This window comes from Seriola lalandi, unplaced genomic scaffold (assembly GCF_002814215.2).
Source record: "Seriola lalandi dorsalis isolate HSWRI2012SDOR001 ecotype SW California unplaced genomic scaffold, Sedor1 jcf7180002054908, whole genome shotgun sequence".
NCBI lineage: Eukaryota > Metazoa > Chordata > Actinopteri > Carangiformes > Carangidae > Seriola > Seriola lalandi.
The window spans coordinates 117,424-132,549 of NW_019525460.1; the positions used below are offsets into that span (position 1 = coordinate 117,424).

Sequence of the window (15,126 nt, forward strand, 5' to 3'; positions counted from 1 at the left end):
GGGTGGGAGAGAATGAGGAGAGAGGGGGTGCTGGTGGTGGTGGGGGTGGTGGACAAGGCCGTCCTCAGTGGGCCTACAGAAGGCGTACCATTTGCTGAGAGACAATAAAAATCTAATTAGCACCTGACCAATTCCATGGCACCGCACCATCATGTATTCCCCAAGAAAACAGGTCCAAATGTGAAAGGCTGGTAATGGCCCTGTCTAGCACCTTATAGCTGCTGTCACAGGGACGCAGGACAAAACAAAAGGCGCATAAACAGTACTACTACTACTACTACTATTACTACTACTATTACTACTGCTGGTGATGGTGCTGAGCTCGGATAAATCTACACCACAACTCATAACTCCTACTACACACACACACACACACACACACACACACACACACCCCTACAATTCAGAAATAAATCTCACTCATCTAGTGCCACAGTGAAAAAAAAATCGAGCCATAAAGCGCAGTATCCCGAACAAGCTACATTAAACCAACTGAGATGATTTACTACCATTGCAGCTCCACGATGCATGCACGCAACGCGCTCCCACAGTCCCCTTTGACCCATTTTAAAGTTTACCCCCCCCATCCCTCCCTCCTCCCAAACAATAAAACATCTACACACGTTGTTGATGTGTTTTCTACGCATTTCGAAAATGTTTTACATCAGAAGAACTGTTTTAAAAAAAATAAAATCATAGCTCAGTGTAGCCGTTTAGTGACGAGAGGAATTATTCCACTATTCTAAACTAATTTACTCTCCCTGGATGTGATCCTAATTCTACTCAATCTGTTTCTACTTTCTTGCTATCTACTTTAGCAGCCTGAAATAGCCGCTTGATAAGCAGATCTTCATTTGTGTTTGTCATGGCAGGAACAGCACAAATAAAGAAAATGCACATGCACGCTATAGTAACAGCAATAACAGCGACCTTGCTATTTAAATAATAATAATTATAATAATAATTATAATAAAATAATAATAAAAAAAAGATGTCACAGCGTTGTGATAATTACCTGTGTGTGTTCTCTTGTGTATCTTCAAGTTTTCCGACCGTGCGAAGACCTTTCCACAGCCGGGGAAGGGACATGGAAAAGGCTTCTCCCCGGTGTGCACCCGAATGTGGTTAACCAGTTTGTATTTCGCCTTGAACGGTTTGCTCTCCCGGGAGCAATCCTCCCAGAAGCAGACGTGGTTGGTCTGCTCCGGTCCACCGACATGCTCCACCGAGACGTGCGTGACCAACTCGTGCATGGTGCTAAAAGTTTTGTTGCAACACTTCTTTGGGTTGCTGAGCTGCTCGGGGTCGATCCACTTGCAGATGAGCTCCTGCTTGATGCACTGCTGCCTCATGTAGCGGAAAAAGGCACCGGGGTGGTGATGGGCTGCCATGTTCATCCCCATGTTCATATTCATGGAGCCGTACTGGTTGTGGAGCTGCGCGGCCGAGTAGGGGTCGGTCCTCGGGCTGGAAACCTGGTGGTATTGGTCGGAGCGTCCGAAAACTTCTCCGGGTAGTCCGAGCCTCATTTGCCCGTTCAGGACATTCGGGGATCCGTGGGACCCATGTTGGTCGTGGATCCCGGGGAACAGAATGTGGCCTTGTGTGTCTGTGTGGGAGTGGTGAAGGGATCCCGCCGTGGGGCCAAAAATAGTATGTTGGCTGCTCGCCGGAGAGGATTCTCCGAAGCCACGACTACGAAAGAGAAAGTCCCTGGTGGAGTTGAAAGGAGAGCTTGCATACGACGTGACATGGGCGGCGTGAGCCCCCAGAGCCGCAGCGGGGTAGCCCGGCGCCTGGGTGGTGAAGGCAGAGCTCTGTCCCGGAGAGAGATCATGGTTCAGCTTAAACGCACCCATGTGTGCGGAGTCTACAAAGCTATTTTGTGCCAAACTCAAGTCTCTCTCCTGCATCTCGCTCGCTGAGTGATGCCTGGCAAATGAGCCCACTCCCAGTCCGGGGAACTGGTGACCAGCATCCAGTAACATTATTTCAGAAAGCGAATTTCTTTTTGTTTAAATCAGCGCAGGGCTCAGAGCTACAGAGGAGAAGTTAAAGAAAGAAAAAAAATAAATCAAATGTTGATGCTGGCGCTCAACGATTCAACTTCCAACCTTGGAAACACCATATCAGGTGTGGTTCAAAAACGCTGCTCCGATCATGAGAGGAAAAAAAAAAATCAGCTCGGCTTATCGAAGACTGAATTTACTTCTAGTTAACTTGTGACTGAAAAATCCAAATGTAACGAAGTGAAGAGTTTCCTCGTGTCCTCTCCTCTGGACTGCGACAGTTGGTTGCGTTAAAATGCACTCGAAGAATTAAATAATTATCTTACTAGGTGTCCTCTGCGTACACTGAGCGAGAGTAGTCGGAGCATCTCAAAAAATCGCTGTTCCGATTGGGCATGTATTTATTTCTCTGGGCTTGCCTGTGTTTATCGCGGAGGGTCCCTGTTTCTCCGTGGACTGGCTCTACCTCCTCTTCCGCCCCCTTTAACTGGAGCCCGTTCATTCATTCCTCGCGGTCTCATTGGCCACTGCGCCTCATCAATCCCAGGTGCCCCTCCAATAGCAGGTAGCGCTTTGGCGACTTAATAGCGCATCGCCATTTTCCACTAATAATTACCGCCTACTTTTAGGAGAACATTCGGGGGGTGTACGGGAGATAAGGAGCACGACAAGAGAGAGGAGCGAACGTGTTTCTGTTGTTTATATTTCGTAGGTGCCAAGTTGTAGCGTGTAGAAATGATAAAAATATGACATCTGATGAGATGGAATAAGATAAAAATATTTAGATCAGGAGGGAAAAATACATGTGGTGGCTCAGGAAACTGTCATGTGTTGTTGACTTCTTCATCTAAATATTATGCAACAGCTTCATGTATTTTCCTCTTGCAGACTAAAAGAAGGATTATACTGTTATACTATGACCTGCATGGAGCCGTGCTATTAAATGCATACCATCAATTAACCACCGTGACAACCATAATGACACTATCTACTCACGCAAAATGTTCAGTGCGCATGTCAGAATAACTGCAGAAGAAATGTAGAATTATATGAAGGCGTCTTTACTTCTGTAAAGCAACATACGCTGTCTGGATATTCAATTCTATTCTTCACTTTCAGAGTGTGGCTTCTGAGGGCGCATCAAATCCCTGTGGCTAAACGCGTGGTAAACAGGTTCTGTATTAATGTAATAATGCAAAACGTGTTTTTTTAAATTGTTTTTTGAATAATATGCTGAAACACCAATTTTAAACATTAGTACAAATCTCAATAAATGCGTCATTTGAAGCTACTTATGGATCTTAAATGATGAGAGATCGTAATAAACTGTCTAAATGAAGATGTAGTTTATAGAATCATTCAAATCTGACAAAAGTCTTCAGCCACTTCATTCCTCCCAGCTGAAAATAAAATCACGTGTGTGTGTGTGTGTGTGTGTGTGTGTGAGAGAGAGAGAGAGTGGCTCCATATGGAGTCCAGTGGTTTTTCTCTGGCTGTAGAACCACAACTGGGCCTTTAGTGGTGGTGCTCCAGTGCTCACACTGGCAGCCACCAGTGGTGGTTGGTTCTTTTAATGGTTCCATATGTTGCTGGTTCTGCTTCCTCGGTGGTTCTCACATTCACCACACCAATTAAGTTACATGTTATGGTGGTGAACTGCCGCCCAGATCCGAGTAAATCATTAGTGACCTGTAAGGTCGAGCCTTCCCTGAACTCACAATAATTAAGTTTTAGTAATAAAAGTCTTTGGTTAGATATTGAGGTAGAGGGGAGCGGTGGTCTATATGTTTTGTTTTATCCCCTCAAGAAAACAATAGGCTCCATCCACACAGCCACTGGGTCTTTTTTTACATTGTTAACGAACATGTTCTTCATGGGATTTCCTCTTTGGTTCCCATACAGGCACAAATAAAAAAGAGGGAAGTCTTTTTAAAAAAAACAAAACAAAACAAAAAAAACACCGATTTGCTTCATTTTCTGGCAACTTTCCATCACAAGCCTGCACTGAATCTGCGGTCAAATGGGCATATATATATATATATATATATATATATATATATACACACACACACACACACACACACACACACACACGCAGGCCATAAACCACAGCTGCTCATTCAAGTACAAGTCAAAGGAAGTTTACTTACATTTTCACCAAATCAAGATCCCTCCAGCTCTCCCCGCTCTGCGCCTCTCTCACTCTCCGGTGCTCCGACTGTAAACGACAAATAATGGTGAAGGCGAGGGAAACGTTTAAAAAACTTTTTTTTTCTTTTTTTTTTTTTTTTAGAAATAGTGTGTCTCTTAGCTCGGAGTGGGACAGGCTGAGCGTTGTGTGCCATTCTTCCAAGTCTATTTCGACCCGCACCACAGGAAACGCAGGAGCTGATCCAAGTTCAAAGTCACGTCTGCCGACCCCTATAAGAAGTTCTTTATTTCTCTGGAAAACCACAAAACCTTCCCCAGATAGGGAAAAAAGCGAAAGAGAATTAAAAAGAAAAAAAAAATCAATCGGGTAGAGGCACATGGCTGCGGGTTTTCCCTTCTGTGTGGGGAAGAAAGGGGGTCTAGTCTATTGAAAATCCCCCAAAGACCAGTATTTCAACAGGTTTTAGGAGCAGCAGTCCACAATGAGACATGGCCTACAGATGTAAAATATAAATCACATAAAATATTACTCAGGTGGTGATCCGTGCAGTTAGAGCTGACAGGAAGTACCAGTTTCATATAAGATTATCAGTAAAGTCAATGGTCTTGATGATATAAAGGCGCGTTGCCTGGATGTGTGTTGTAATGGGGCCAAAGGCACATTTCTCCTCTCTGTTATCTGACAATATCAATATGTTGACACACTGGAAGGTTACTTGTGTGGCTTCCGTGACCTTGTGTTTCATGGGTGTTTGACCTATGACCCGTTAAGACCACATATGTTGCCCCCTTGACTCCTTTTGGTAAAATAACCCTGTTTATGACAAAGCGTCTTTGTTTTAGAGAGAGGGAGATAGAGAGAGAGAGAGAGAGAGAGAGAGAGAGACAGGGAGAGGGAGAGAGAGAGAGGTGTAAGACGTCCCCCTCTTTCGTCTGAGGCATCAGCAGCTTTAGGTTATTTTGGAAACATAAGTCAATAGTTTGAGTTTCTGTTTGTTGCTGTAGATATTTCTTTTTCTTTGTTTTTTTTTATTTAAATTTTAAGACATTTAACTTTCAATGTTTATGGCATCTCAAAATATAAAAAAAAATAGGAGAAAAAAGTTATCATCTAACATATGAAATTGAGTTAATTTTGTAGGTGTATGGATTATGTCTCATTTCATTTAATGTGTATGAGACAGGGGCTCTTAAACAAACCATAAACAATGCACCCACTGCTCCTCAGGGTTTTATGGGTTTCCAGAAGCTCGCTCTGCACCAGCGCATGTTTTATGAAAAAAAATACCCGAGACAACAGGACACACATGTGATCCTGGCTATCTTTTTATTTTTAATTTTTAATTAAATTTTAAATTCTGATAAAAACATATATGTGACACAGATGTGTCATTTCAATGAAAAAAGCTGTGAATAAGCAATAAAGTGACAGAGGAGCAGAAATAATCTCAACACCAGTAAAGAGAGAAATTAAATCTTGTTTGACTGTAAATTAATACATTTCTTGTTTGTATTATTTGTATAAGACTACAACAGGTTATAAGACAACTTGAGAAGTTTTGACATTAAACGTATTTTCAGAGCTTCGCTTCAGTTTCTTCTCATCAAGTTCATAAATCAGTTTCAACACGTGCAACAGGCCCAGAACATGCCCCCCCCCACACACACATACCCCCCCCTCAAGATGCAAATCAATTACTGCTGATTTGCACTATGTTGATTCATATATTTTCAGTTGATTGTTGTTGTTTTTTCAAGTTACAGAATCTTTGCACTATAAGATGACGTGATGGTCTGCAGTCTGAGGGCAGCTATCACAGATCGATTGGAAAGGTGTCTGAATGAAGACATATCAATGACAGATCCACGTCCTGCTGTCAACAGGGACCATTCAAACGGCGTGACCCGTCATATGAAGTGAGCTTAAATAGAGTTTAACAAGTGTGTGTGTGTGTGTGTGTGTGTGTGTGTGTGTGTGTGTGTGTGTGTGTGTGTCTGCGTGCCAACCTCATTACAGACGATCACAGAAAATGGGAAATTATGTTTAGTTTATTTGCTGAAAAAAAAAAAATAATTACATGACACCTTTTAGAAGAGCTGCCAAGAAATTTACTGAAGTAAAATGACAGATTACGCTGTAATAGTTTTGTCTTAGTTCACTGTTGAACGTTTACACTCACAGAGGTCTGTCTTAAATTGTAATGTGTGTAAGCCAGGACTTCAATTATTTTAATGGGACTTTTTATTGAGGAATTATGAAAAAATGTCTGAACAAATAAAAAATTCAAGACATTTTTATTGGTTTTTCCCAACCTCAGTATTATGCTGTGATTAGGATGACAGCCTACACTACCCAAAAGCCCTTTCACAGCTTCTTTAAATTCAAGTGCAGGCGTCCTATTAGGATATATAAATCAGCAAATGAAGAGAATGGATCACATCCATATGATACTGATGATGATGATTAATAACCGCTACGGGGAGAATGGGTTCAAATGAACAACACCTAAAAAAAACCTGCAAAGCAGATGCAGCCCTTTTCCTTATGTGTTTTTTAAAAAAATTCATTTTATTTATTAGATTTTTTTCTGTATTTCATTTTTTCAGTAAAATAGTTTGTATAATTTAGGAATGCACTGAGTTCCCACAGGTGCGCACTTGTTCTTTTCCATTTTCCTGACAGATCATGTGTCTCAGGAGCTGCTTGTTGTGCAGATGCTTTTTGGTAACAACAAAATGTCCAAAAACCAAATAAATAATCTTCATGATCGACGTCTTTCTTACACATCCACACATGGCCACATGTTTTACACATGCCACACACATCCATGCACCGCCGCTTTATTTTCTGTTTCTCTCTTTTTTTTTTTTTTCTTTTTTTTTACCTATGGCAAGATGAAATCAATATTAAAACACTTGGACAAACCAAACCAGAGATGAACTATCTCGCACTTGCCAGACAAACTGACATTTCGGTCATCCACATGCACCAGCACCAGTAAACAGAAAGCCGCGCAAACAGAACTGCTGGTAACTCTGTGAGTACAACTTTTTGGAGTCAACAGCGATAAAGAGAGTGAGGGGGCGGAACCCTGCTGAGCCCCTGCGCTGAACGACAGCCAATCGCTTCGTTCTCCTAACTGCCAGTCACCGAAATCCGTCCAATACCCGCAGTGCCATTTCTAAACTGTATTCCCCACTGTGTCCTCCAACTGTTGTATGTTCTGCCAATCGCTTGAGGACAGAGTGGGAAAAGGAGCAAGCAGAGTTAGAAGCCGGACAAAAGAACTTATAGACCCCTTATATACATATTTTCCTAATGTTTTAGAGAGCGTGGTGTGGTGAAAAACAATTGCGGTGAGTGCGGATGGACTTGTCAGTGTAGTTATGGAACCCCCTTTAAGCAAGAGGAATCCAGCGATAAGATTAGCGGATTTGGCAGCGACTCAACCCCTTCCTCATCAGAATATGACAGGCTTCCCGGGGCTAGGGGGGCATCACCCTCTCTCCCACCATGCCCACCTCCACCCTGGGGAGCTGGGCAACGACCCCGGAGTGGCACTCACTCCATTTGGACCAGAGCACATGGCACAGACAAATGCTCTCAAACTTAGCCCATCTCAGCACATTCAGAGCCATCCCGAAGCCCAGACCGCGGCATCTTTCACTTCTGCTCAGACCACAGTTGGTTTCCCCGTGGCTCACCCCCACTCAGGCTACTCAAGCAGCAGGGACTTCATCCTCAGGAGAGAACTCTCAGCCTCTGCTATGCATGCACTTGGCGACCAGCATAGTTCCGCCTCCTCCCCTCATCACCATGGCATGTTCATCTCCCCAACAGGTGCTTATGGGCACACGGAAAGTGGGGCCCATTCACTTTTTACTGGACTTCACGACCAGGCGTCCCCAGGTGCCCACCACCATGCCCTCAACGGGCAGATGCGCCTGGGTATACCGGGGGACATCTACGGCAGGCCAGAGCACTTCGGGCACAGGCCAGAGCACTATGGACCCTCTTCTCTCCACAGCTACAACTCCATGAACCTCAATGTGAACATCGCTTCTGCTCCTCACGGAGCGGCGGGGGCGTTTTTAAGATACATGCGGCAGCCCATAAAGCAAGAGCTAATCTGCAAATGGATTGACCAGGAGCAAAGTCAAAAGAAGCCCTGCTCTAAAACTTACAGCACCATGCACGAACTGGTCAACCACGTCACGGTGGAGCATGTCGGGGGACCGGAGCAGAGCACCCACGTCTGTTTTTGGGAAGAATGTCCACGGGAAGGAAAGGCTTTCAAAGCGAAGTACAAACTGATAAACCACATCCGAGTTCATACGGGAGAAAAGCCCTTCCCGTGTCCTTTCCCGGGTTGTGGAAAAGTGTTCGCTCGATCGGAGAATTTAAAGATTCACAAGAGGACTCACACAGGTCAGTGCTTGTAATTGTGTAAAACTTGCACACGGCAATCTGAAAGAAAAATGTCACTTGATCGCAGGGCATTATAGTCGATCCGAGGCGACCTCGTTTTACCATTCACATGCTTAAAGCGGATGGTCAGTGCGATCGTGCGTAATTGCGCGCACAAGCGAGCAAAAAACTGTTTTATTCAGTGACGCATTCGCACAGCGAGTAAAACGTGTTTCATTTCCTTTCTTAAATATAAACTTTTTTTTTTTACTCGCCGAGACGCCTGCGGTAGGCGTGAGAGGATTAGGGCATATGATTTGTAAAACGTGCTTACGTACATGCAGGGCAGCGCTAGAACACGCGTAAATGTAATTATCTTCAGGCGTAGGACCTTTACGCAAAAGCTCAGTTTATATATCGACCAGTCGTGCACATGGTTCACGATATCCCAACGTATGCCAGGTTTATTGGTTGTAAGCACTGGTTTACTGTGAGGAGCAGGAGGATACAACAGGATACAGCCCCAGTACTACTGTCAGGGGAGACGTGTAATCCATCCGGGTATAGCGTCCAACAAAAACTAACTGCGTCCTGGTCAAATGTTGGACAGAGTGGCAGAGAGTTTAGACCTCCAGACAGTGAGTCTGAGACAGTGAGAAGACTAACTTCAAGCCAGGTTAGAAATTCCCAGAGTGCTCTTTTCTGAGAGGTGTTTTTGTTGTGGATCTGAGGGTCCTGATTTGGCTACATAAAAAAAATAAAAAGAGGCCAGTTTTGGCCTCATGCCACCAGTATAGATAGGCCTCTACACCTCACTGGATGACGTGAAATCCCGGGGGAAATAAACAAGTCATCCATCATAAATAGAAGTCATCAGAAACTGTTGTTTATGATTTTGAAAGCGGGCACTCCAATCCAATCCAACATTTGACATTTAACATGTGTCATACGCAGGCTGTAAATCTAAAAAAAAAAAGCGTGTTTTTCCATTTACTTGTGTGTGTGTGTGTGTGTGTGTGTGTGTGTGTGTGATAAGTTATAGCAGAGTCCACCACAGTACATAAACGGCTCCTGGTGGTCTCCTGAGTGCCCCCTCTCCCTCGCTCTCCCCCCTCCCCTCCCCTACACATACACACATATATGTAACCAGAAGGCCTAAAGGCATGTTACACGTGTCCACGCAGGAAAATGCTTTGGACAAGTGGGTGTGGAGCAGTGGGCTCTATAGTAGATGTTTAGTGAGTAAGCTCAAGCTGAAGAGGAAGCCCCAGTGGAAGGCTGCAGACTGCTGCACACAGCAGTTCATGAGGAATCGGCCTCATGTTGTATTTATTCAGTGTGATATAAGCTGTTCATGAACTTATGTGACTGTATGATGATGTTGATCATCGTTTCTAATCATGTGATGTGTGTGGGAAATGTACAATCCCTGCAGGGAGACAGTTGTTAAAGACAGTGGCATTATTGCACGTGGCACTGACTCCATCTGTTTCTTTCTTTCTGTCATTAAAAGGAGAGAAACCTTTCAAGTGCGAGTTTGACGGCTGCGACAGAAAATTCGCCAACAGCAGCGACCGGAAGAAGCACTCCCACGTCCATACCAGTGACAAGCCTTACTACTGCAAAGTCCGCGGCTGTGACAAATCCTACACGCACCCGAGCTCGCTGCGGAAGCACATGAAAGTGCACTGCAAGTCCCCGCCGCCCCCTTCCACCAACGTCACCTACATATCCCCCACAAACCCTCTCGGAGACCCCCTCTCGCCAGGCTCCGAGCCGCACAGGAACCGCTCCGCCGCGAACCTCTCCCCTCAGGTCACCAACCTCAACGAGTGGTACGTGTGCCAGGGGAGCGGGGGACCCAACCACCTCCACACACCCTCCAGCGACGTGCCAACGTCTGAGTCGGACGATGAGGACTCTTTCAGAAATTCAGACCCGAGGACAATGCTCTGATGCCCCCGTTTACCACCACGTGACTGTCAAACTTATCATCTCCAGTTGACCCATTAAAGTGTGTAGATCCATGCTGGCCCGCGCGCCTGGGATATCGATCAGTTATTTTCACTGTAGTATTATTAAACGACTGTGCTAAACGCAGCTAATACGCATTCACTGTGGATGCAGTGCAGCCCAAATTTCACGAGGAAGAAAACGCCTCTGATGTGACCCCTGACCTTTCTCAAAATGTAGATGGGAACTGTCAAAATAAAACATTTAAAGTGACATAAGAACTGACATTAAAAGGTTAGAAATCCTATTTGAAAAGAACCAATTTTTTTTTTAAAGTGAGCCCATTTCAAACTGAATTATTGTTTTTTTTTTTTTTTCCAAAAGCAATATGCAGGGTTTAATTAACTGCATGTCTAAAGACTCAACTGGTGTTCTGAGGTGACCCTTTCATGTGACCTCCCATCATCCCCTTGCAGTTTAATAACTGGGCTGCTATCAATCACTGTCAGATTCCAGACATTTAAGGAAAATTAATGGTACTGCTTCTAACACCACAAATGGCAACAAATAGTTAATGGACAGAATCTATAGTGGCTGGAGTTGAGAGGTTTTTTTTTTTTTTTTTTTTTCATTTTCATTTCATGTAATTTCATTAAGATGTGGTACAAACTTTGATAAACCAATAAGGAAAAAAAAAAAAGAGGAGGCAAACATCTGGGTGTCTTAAGGGTTCTCATTTACCTTTTCAGATTTATACAATACATGTGTTTGGATGGAATTTTGTAATATTTAAGAACTATTTAAGACTATATTTTATGCACAATACACAAGTGTTATGCTCGTTAAAGAGTACGAGTAAGTCCCATGAGACCCTAAATGTCTACACTGACAGGCTTTGACCCTGTAGGATTTGTATATATGTACCTGTACTGATGCTTGTGAATGTTGTGTAGTTTTAATTACAAAAAAAAAAATGTTGTTTTGTACATTGTAATTTATTTGCTGGTATCAATGTTGTACTGGAATTACAGAAACACCAAAGAATAATAATATCAGTTTTGGTGATGCGTAGTACCCTGCTGATGTTTTTTGTTTGTTTTTTTTTTTCTTCAAACTTTTGTTGAACTTTTGGTTTTGGTTTCAAATTTTTTCCATTTTCAATTGTGTTCTGTAAAAGAAGAAAACATTTACTTGAATAGGCTGTGTAATGTGAAAAGTCCCTTTCTCGCATGCCTTTTGTAGTGATCTGTCTTTCTCTTTGAGGTGCATGGTGCTGTTGGACATGATGGAGAAAAGAAAAGAAAAAAAAGATGATGAATCAGCTATGATTGTCCAGACCCTTGATGTTCAAAATTAAATTTACAATATAAAATTCTTGCTAAAACTTAATTTAAAAAAAATACCAGGACATATACAGTAAATAATTAACAAGTGTCAAATTGTTATAATGTATGAGTGGTTTTGATTAATAAGGATTTTGGACATAAGAAAATTTACAACATAGAAATGGAGTGTTAATACATAAATTCAGCTGGACTCTGGTGATTTTGAGATTGCTACTTTTTTGTAAAATGTAATTTTAGGAAGCTGTACCTTTCTTGTCAAATGATGACATTCTTTTTAAATGTGAACTGTAAATAAGAGTCAACAAAACGTCAATGTCAGTGTCACTTCAAATGAAAGAAAAAGTAGAAGCAGCTCTGTTCACTTCTTATCCTGACATTTCTATAAAATACCCACTGTTATCTCAGACATGGGCCTGACGGGCCAAGGAGGCTGGTATAAACTAATCACTGAGCTAATGGGAAAACTTATAGCCCCCTGATGGCGCTACCTCTGAAAGGCGCGACAGCACAAAGCAGCCGAGGCATGAATCATTCATGGGAAAAATAAAAGATAAAAAGATATCTGACAATAAGCAAAGCCTTGTATAGAGTGTATAAAACAAGTTCCCCCTCTTATTTCCTCCATTAAAACGCACAAGCTCACTTTCAAAGAGTTGCCTGTCCAGTCTATAGAATTAAAATTGACCAACGCGAGTCCTACACCACTTCAAAGGCTGCAGCTTCTGCGAGGAAGGCTGGCCGCTTTGACACTCTTCATGGTGCGTTAGGATTTCTATGGCAATTGGGTAGTGAGACGCTCACATCTGAATATGTCTGCCCGGGAAAAAAAAAAAAAAAATAACACTAACTGCCACTTACATGAGCTATAATCAAAGCACAGGATGCACCCTCTACAGAAAACGTGTGTTGCCACAAACACACCGTTGACAGGTAGATGACACACCAGCTCTATAGACAGCCTGGTTACATTAGTCTGCAATGAGGAAAAAAGAATAACAGCAACAACAACACGTTGATTATTCTGCTCTTCCACGCTACATCTATTAGGACACACTTGACTCAGGTCAAACTGGAGGATGCTGGGCCATAAAAAAAAAAAACAACAACAAAAAAAAAAAAAAACGCACACACTTAACTCAGCAGTGGAGTGCGAGCAATCTCAAATATTAACCTAATTTTACAAGAAGCGCTTCGGCAGCATGAGGAGGCTTTAATAAAAGACAACAACCGCCTCGCTGTGTCTCGCTGCAAATACTGGGCTTTTATCAATCTTATAGCTGTCCTCTGAGAAGACACTCAATCTGCTGCTTCATTCACAGTAGCACAACTCGTGGGCCTCCTCTCGTTTTGTTCGTGGACTTTTATAGGAGCGAGGGCCCGAAGAGGAGCCTGCTCTTGTAGGTCCCTGTTTGGAAACAAGTGCTCAATGAATGTTGCAAAATAAACACGATGAAAAATAACCAGAGACAGTTCCTTCGACATTAAAAGGAGGGGGACTTAATAAAAGGAGTGAAGCAGTCACCCTTCAGTGAGAAACGCTTTGAAGTAGAACTTATTATCTGAGAAATACTTTTTGGTTGTCCTAACGACGCCGCTGAATGGGAAAGGCGCTCCTTTGTCAGCGATTTGTTCTCCTTTAGTGGGATGCCCGTGGAAATCACTTACATGGGCCACCTTAACATACTGCCTGCAAATCAGTAACTGGCAGAGTCAGACATGCAGACGCCACTTTGGAGAGGACAAAGCAAAAAGTCGCAGTGAAAACGCCGTAGCCTCTCAATTGCGCCCTTTAAAGGGGTTGAATGATAATTTCTCAGACGAGCGTAGAGCCAAAACAAATGCCGTCTTGTCAGACTTTACAAGCATTATCCATCTCCTGAATACTGTTGGCACAATGCGCACGAAAGTGGCTTGTGAAGTGATCATTTTTTTTGTCTCAAAAGTTAAAGAGTCTCCCTGTTTAAACAAAAAAAAAAAAAAAACGCGCGTCATTTGATCCAAGCACCTGCGCCTGGACACGGCAGTGCGCTTGGCTCACCTTGACAGCAACAGAAAAGTGGTCAATTATTGGAAGGAAAAAAAAAAGGGTGGGAGTGAGGGGGTGTAGTAATCATTTCTTTATTTATATATATTTTATTGAACTTCAGTTTTTAATATTTCTGAACAATATAGCAGGTGTGGAGAGGCCCACCCCCAACCCCGCACCCCCCATCACCTCCAACAACCACCACCACTGCACACACGCACACACACACAGACGAACGCGCGCGCGTCTAGATATCAAATATAGCAGAACAGCAGCACCTTGTGACAGCTTTGGCCCGTTTTCCCTTAAATACAAAATAAGATCAAACTTCTCTTGTTCCTAGACGCGGCAACTGAAGACTAAGAGCTGACTGATGAGTTGAAGTAATGACTCCTGGAAATAAGAAGAGGGGATGTGGGTAAATTAATCTGTCAGTGGGGTAGAATATATTTGGCATATTTATTCTCATTTAGTAAAGTCACAGCACAATATGAGTCAAGCCTTTTCTTTAAAAAAAAGGGGGGGGGGGACAGTTTCCTTAGTTTTTAATGTAATCAAGAAATCACAGTGAAGATTTTACTGCTGCTTTTCACTTTACCCCTCCAAACCCACTTTATAGAGGACAAGTAAAAAAACAAAAAACAGGGGTTGGATTTAACGATAATATATTATTTGTGCGCTGTCAAACTTTGCTGGGAAGCCAAACAGTGATCTAAACCGATGTTTCTAAATAACCAGGCTGCTGTAAACTAATACATTTAATGTCCAGTCACTTACATTAAAGTGCGTCTTTGCCACAGGAGCAAAACACCTGTTTGTCTGCTGCAAGTCTAAACTTTCTCCCAGTGCTCACACTCTCCTCTTTTCTTACAAACACACCGGTTTAACGGCCGCATATTTGCCATCCAGGCATTTTGCCAGCTGCCTACCTGCGTGGCTACAATCTTAAGTTTCATGATCAAGTCAGGAAAAAACAACGCGGTTCCTGTTGCTGTTGCACCTCTCCCGGTGAACTCCACACTCTCTGCCTTCAGAGCTGATTTTTTTTTTCTTTTCTTTTCTTCCAGTGGAAGCAAAGCGCACACACTCAGCCCTGCTCTGCTCTCTGCTCTGCGAACAGCCAGTGCAGACTGTAGAGTACATGTACTCCAGCCTGCAGGGGACAATTCAGCATCAAGTTAAGGAAGCGACTCAAAACTTGTGTATTTTTCAGGAGAATATCCCTCCCCCCCC

The 15,126-nt window shown here is 43.1% G+C and overlaps 2 protein-coding genes across 2 annotated transcripts in view; one reads left to right on the forward strand and one right to left on the reverse strand.

Moving 5' to 3' along the window:
• The window catches only part of zic2a (zic family member 2 (odd-paired homolog, Drosophila), a), a 4,846-nt gene extending 1,721 nt beyond the window's left edge, over positions 1-3,125 (reverse strand). Inside the window, exon 1 of the mRNA XM_023430617.2 lies at positions 1,016-3,125. Within this exon, the coding sequence (XP_023286385.1) occupies positions 1,016-1,988 (973 nt within the window). The 5' untranslated portion in view covers positions 1,989-3,125. The remainder of the gene's footprint in view (positions 1-1,015) is intronic.
• A 3,981-nt stretch (positions 3,126-7,106) lies between these two features.
• On the forward strand, positions 7,107-10,697 carry zic5 (Zic family zinc finger 5). Its single transcript, XM_023430628.2, has 2 exons — positions 7,107-8,589; positions 10,082-10,697. Exons 1-2 carry the CDS (start codon positions 7,548-7,550, stop codon positions 10,522-10,524), a joined length of 1,485 nt encoding a protein of 494 aa, XP_023286396.1. The 5' UTR covers positions 7,107-7,547; the 3' UTR covers positions 10,525-10,697.
• The last annotated feature ends 4,429 nt before the right edge of the window (positions 10,698-15,126 follow it).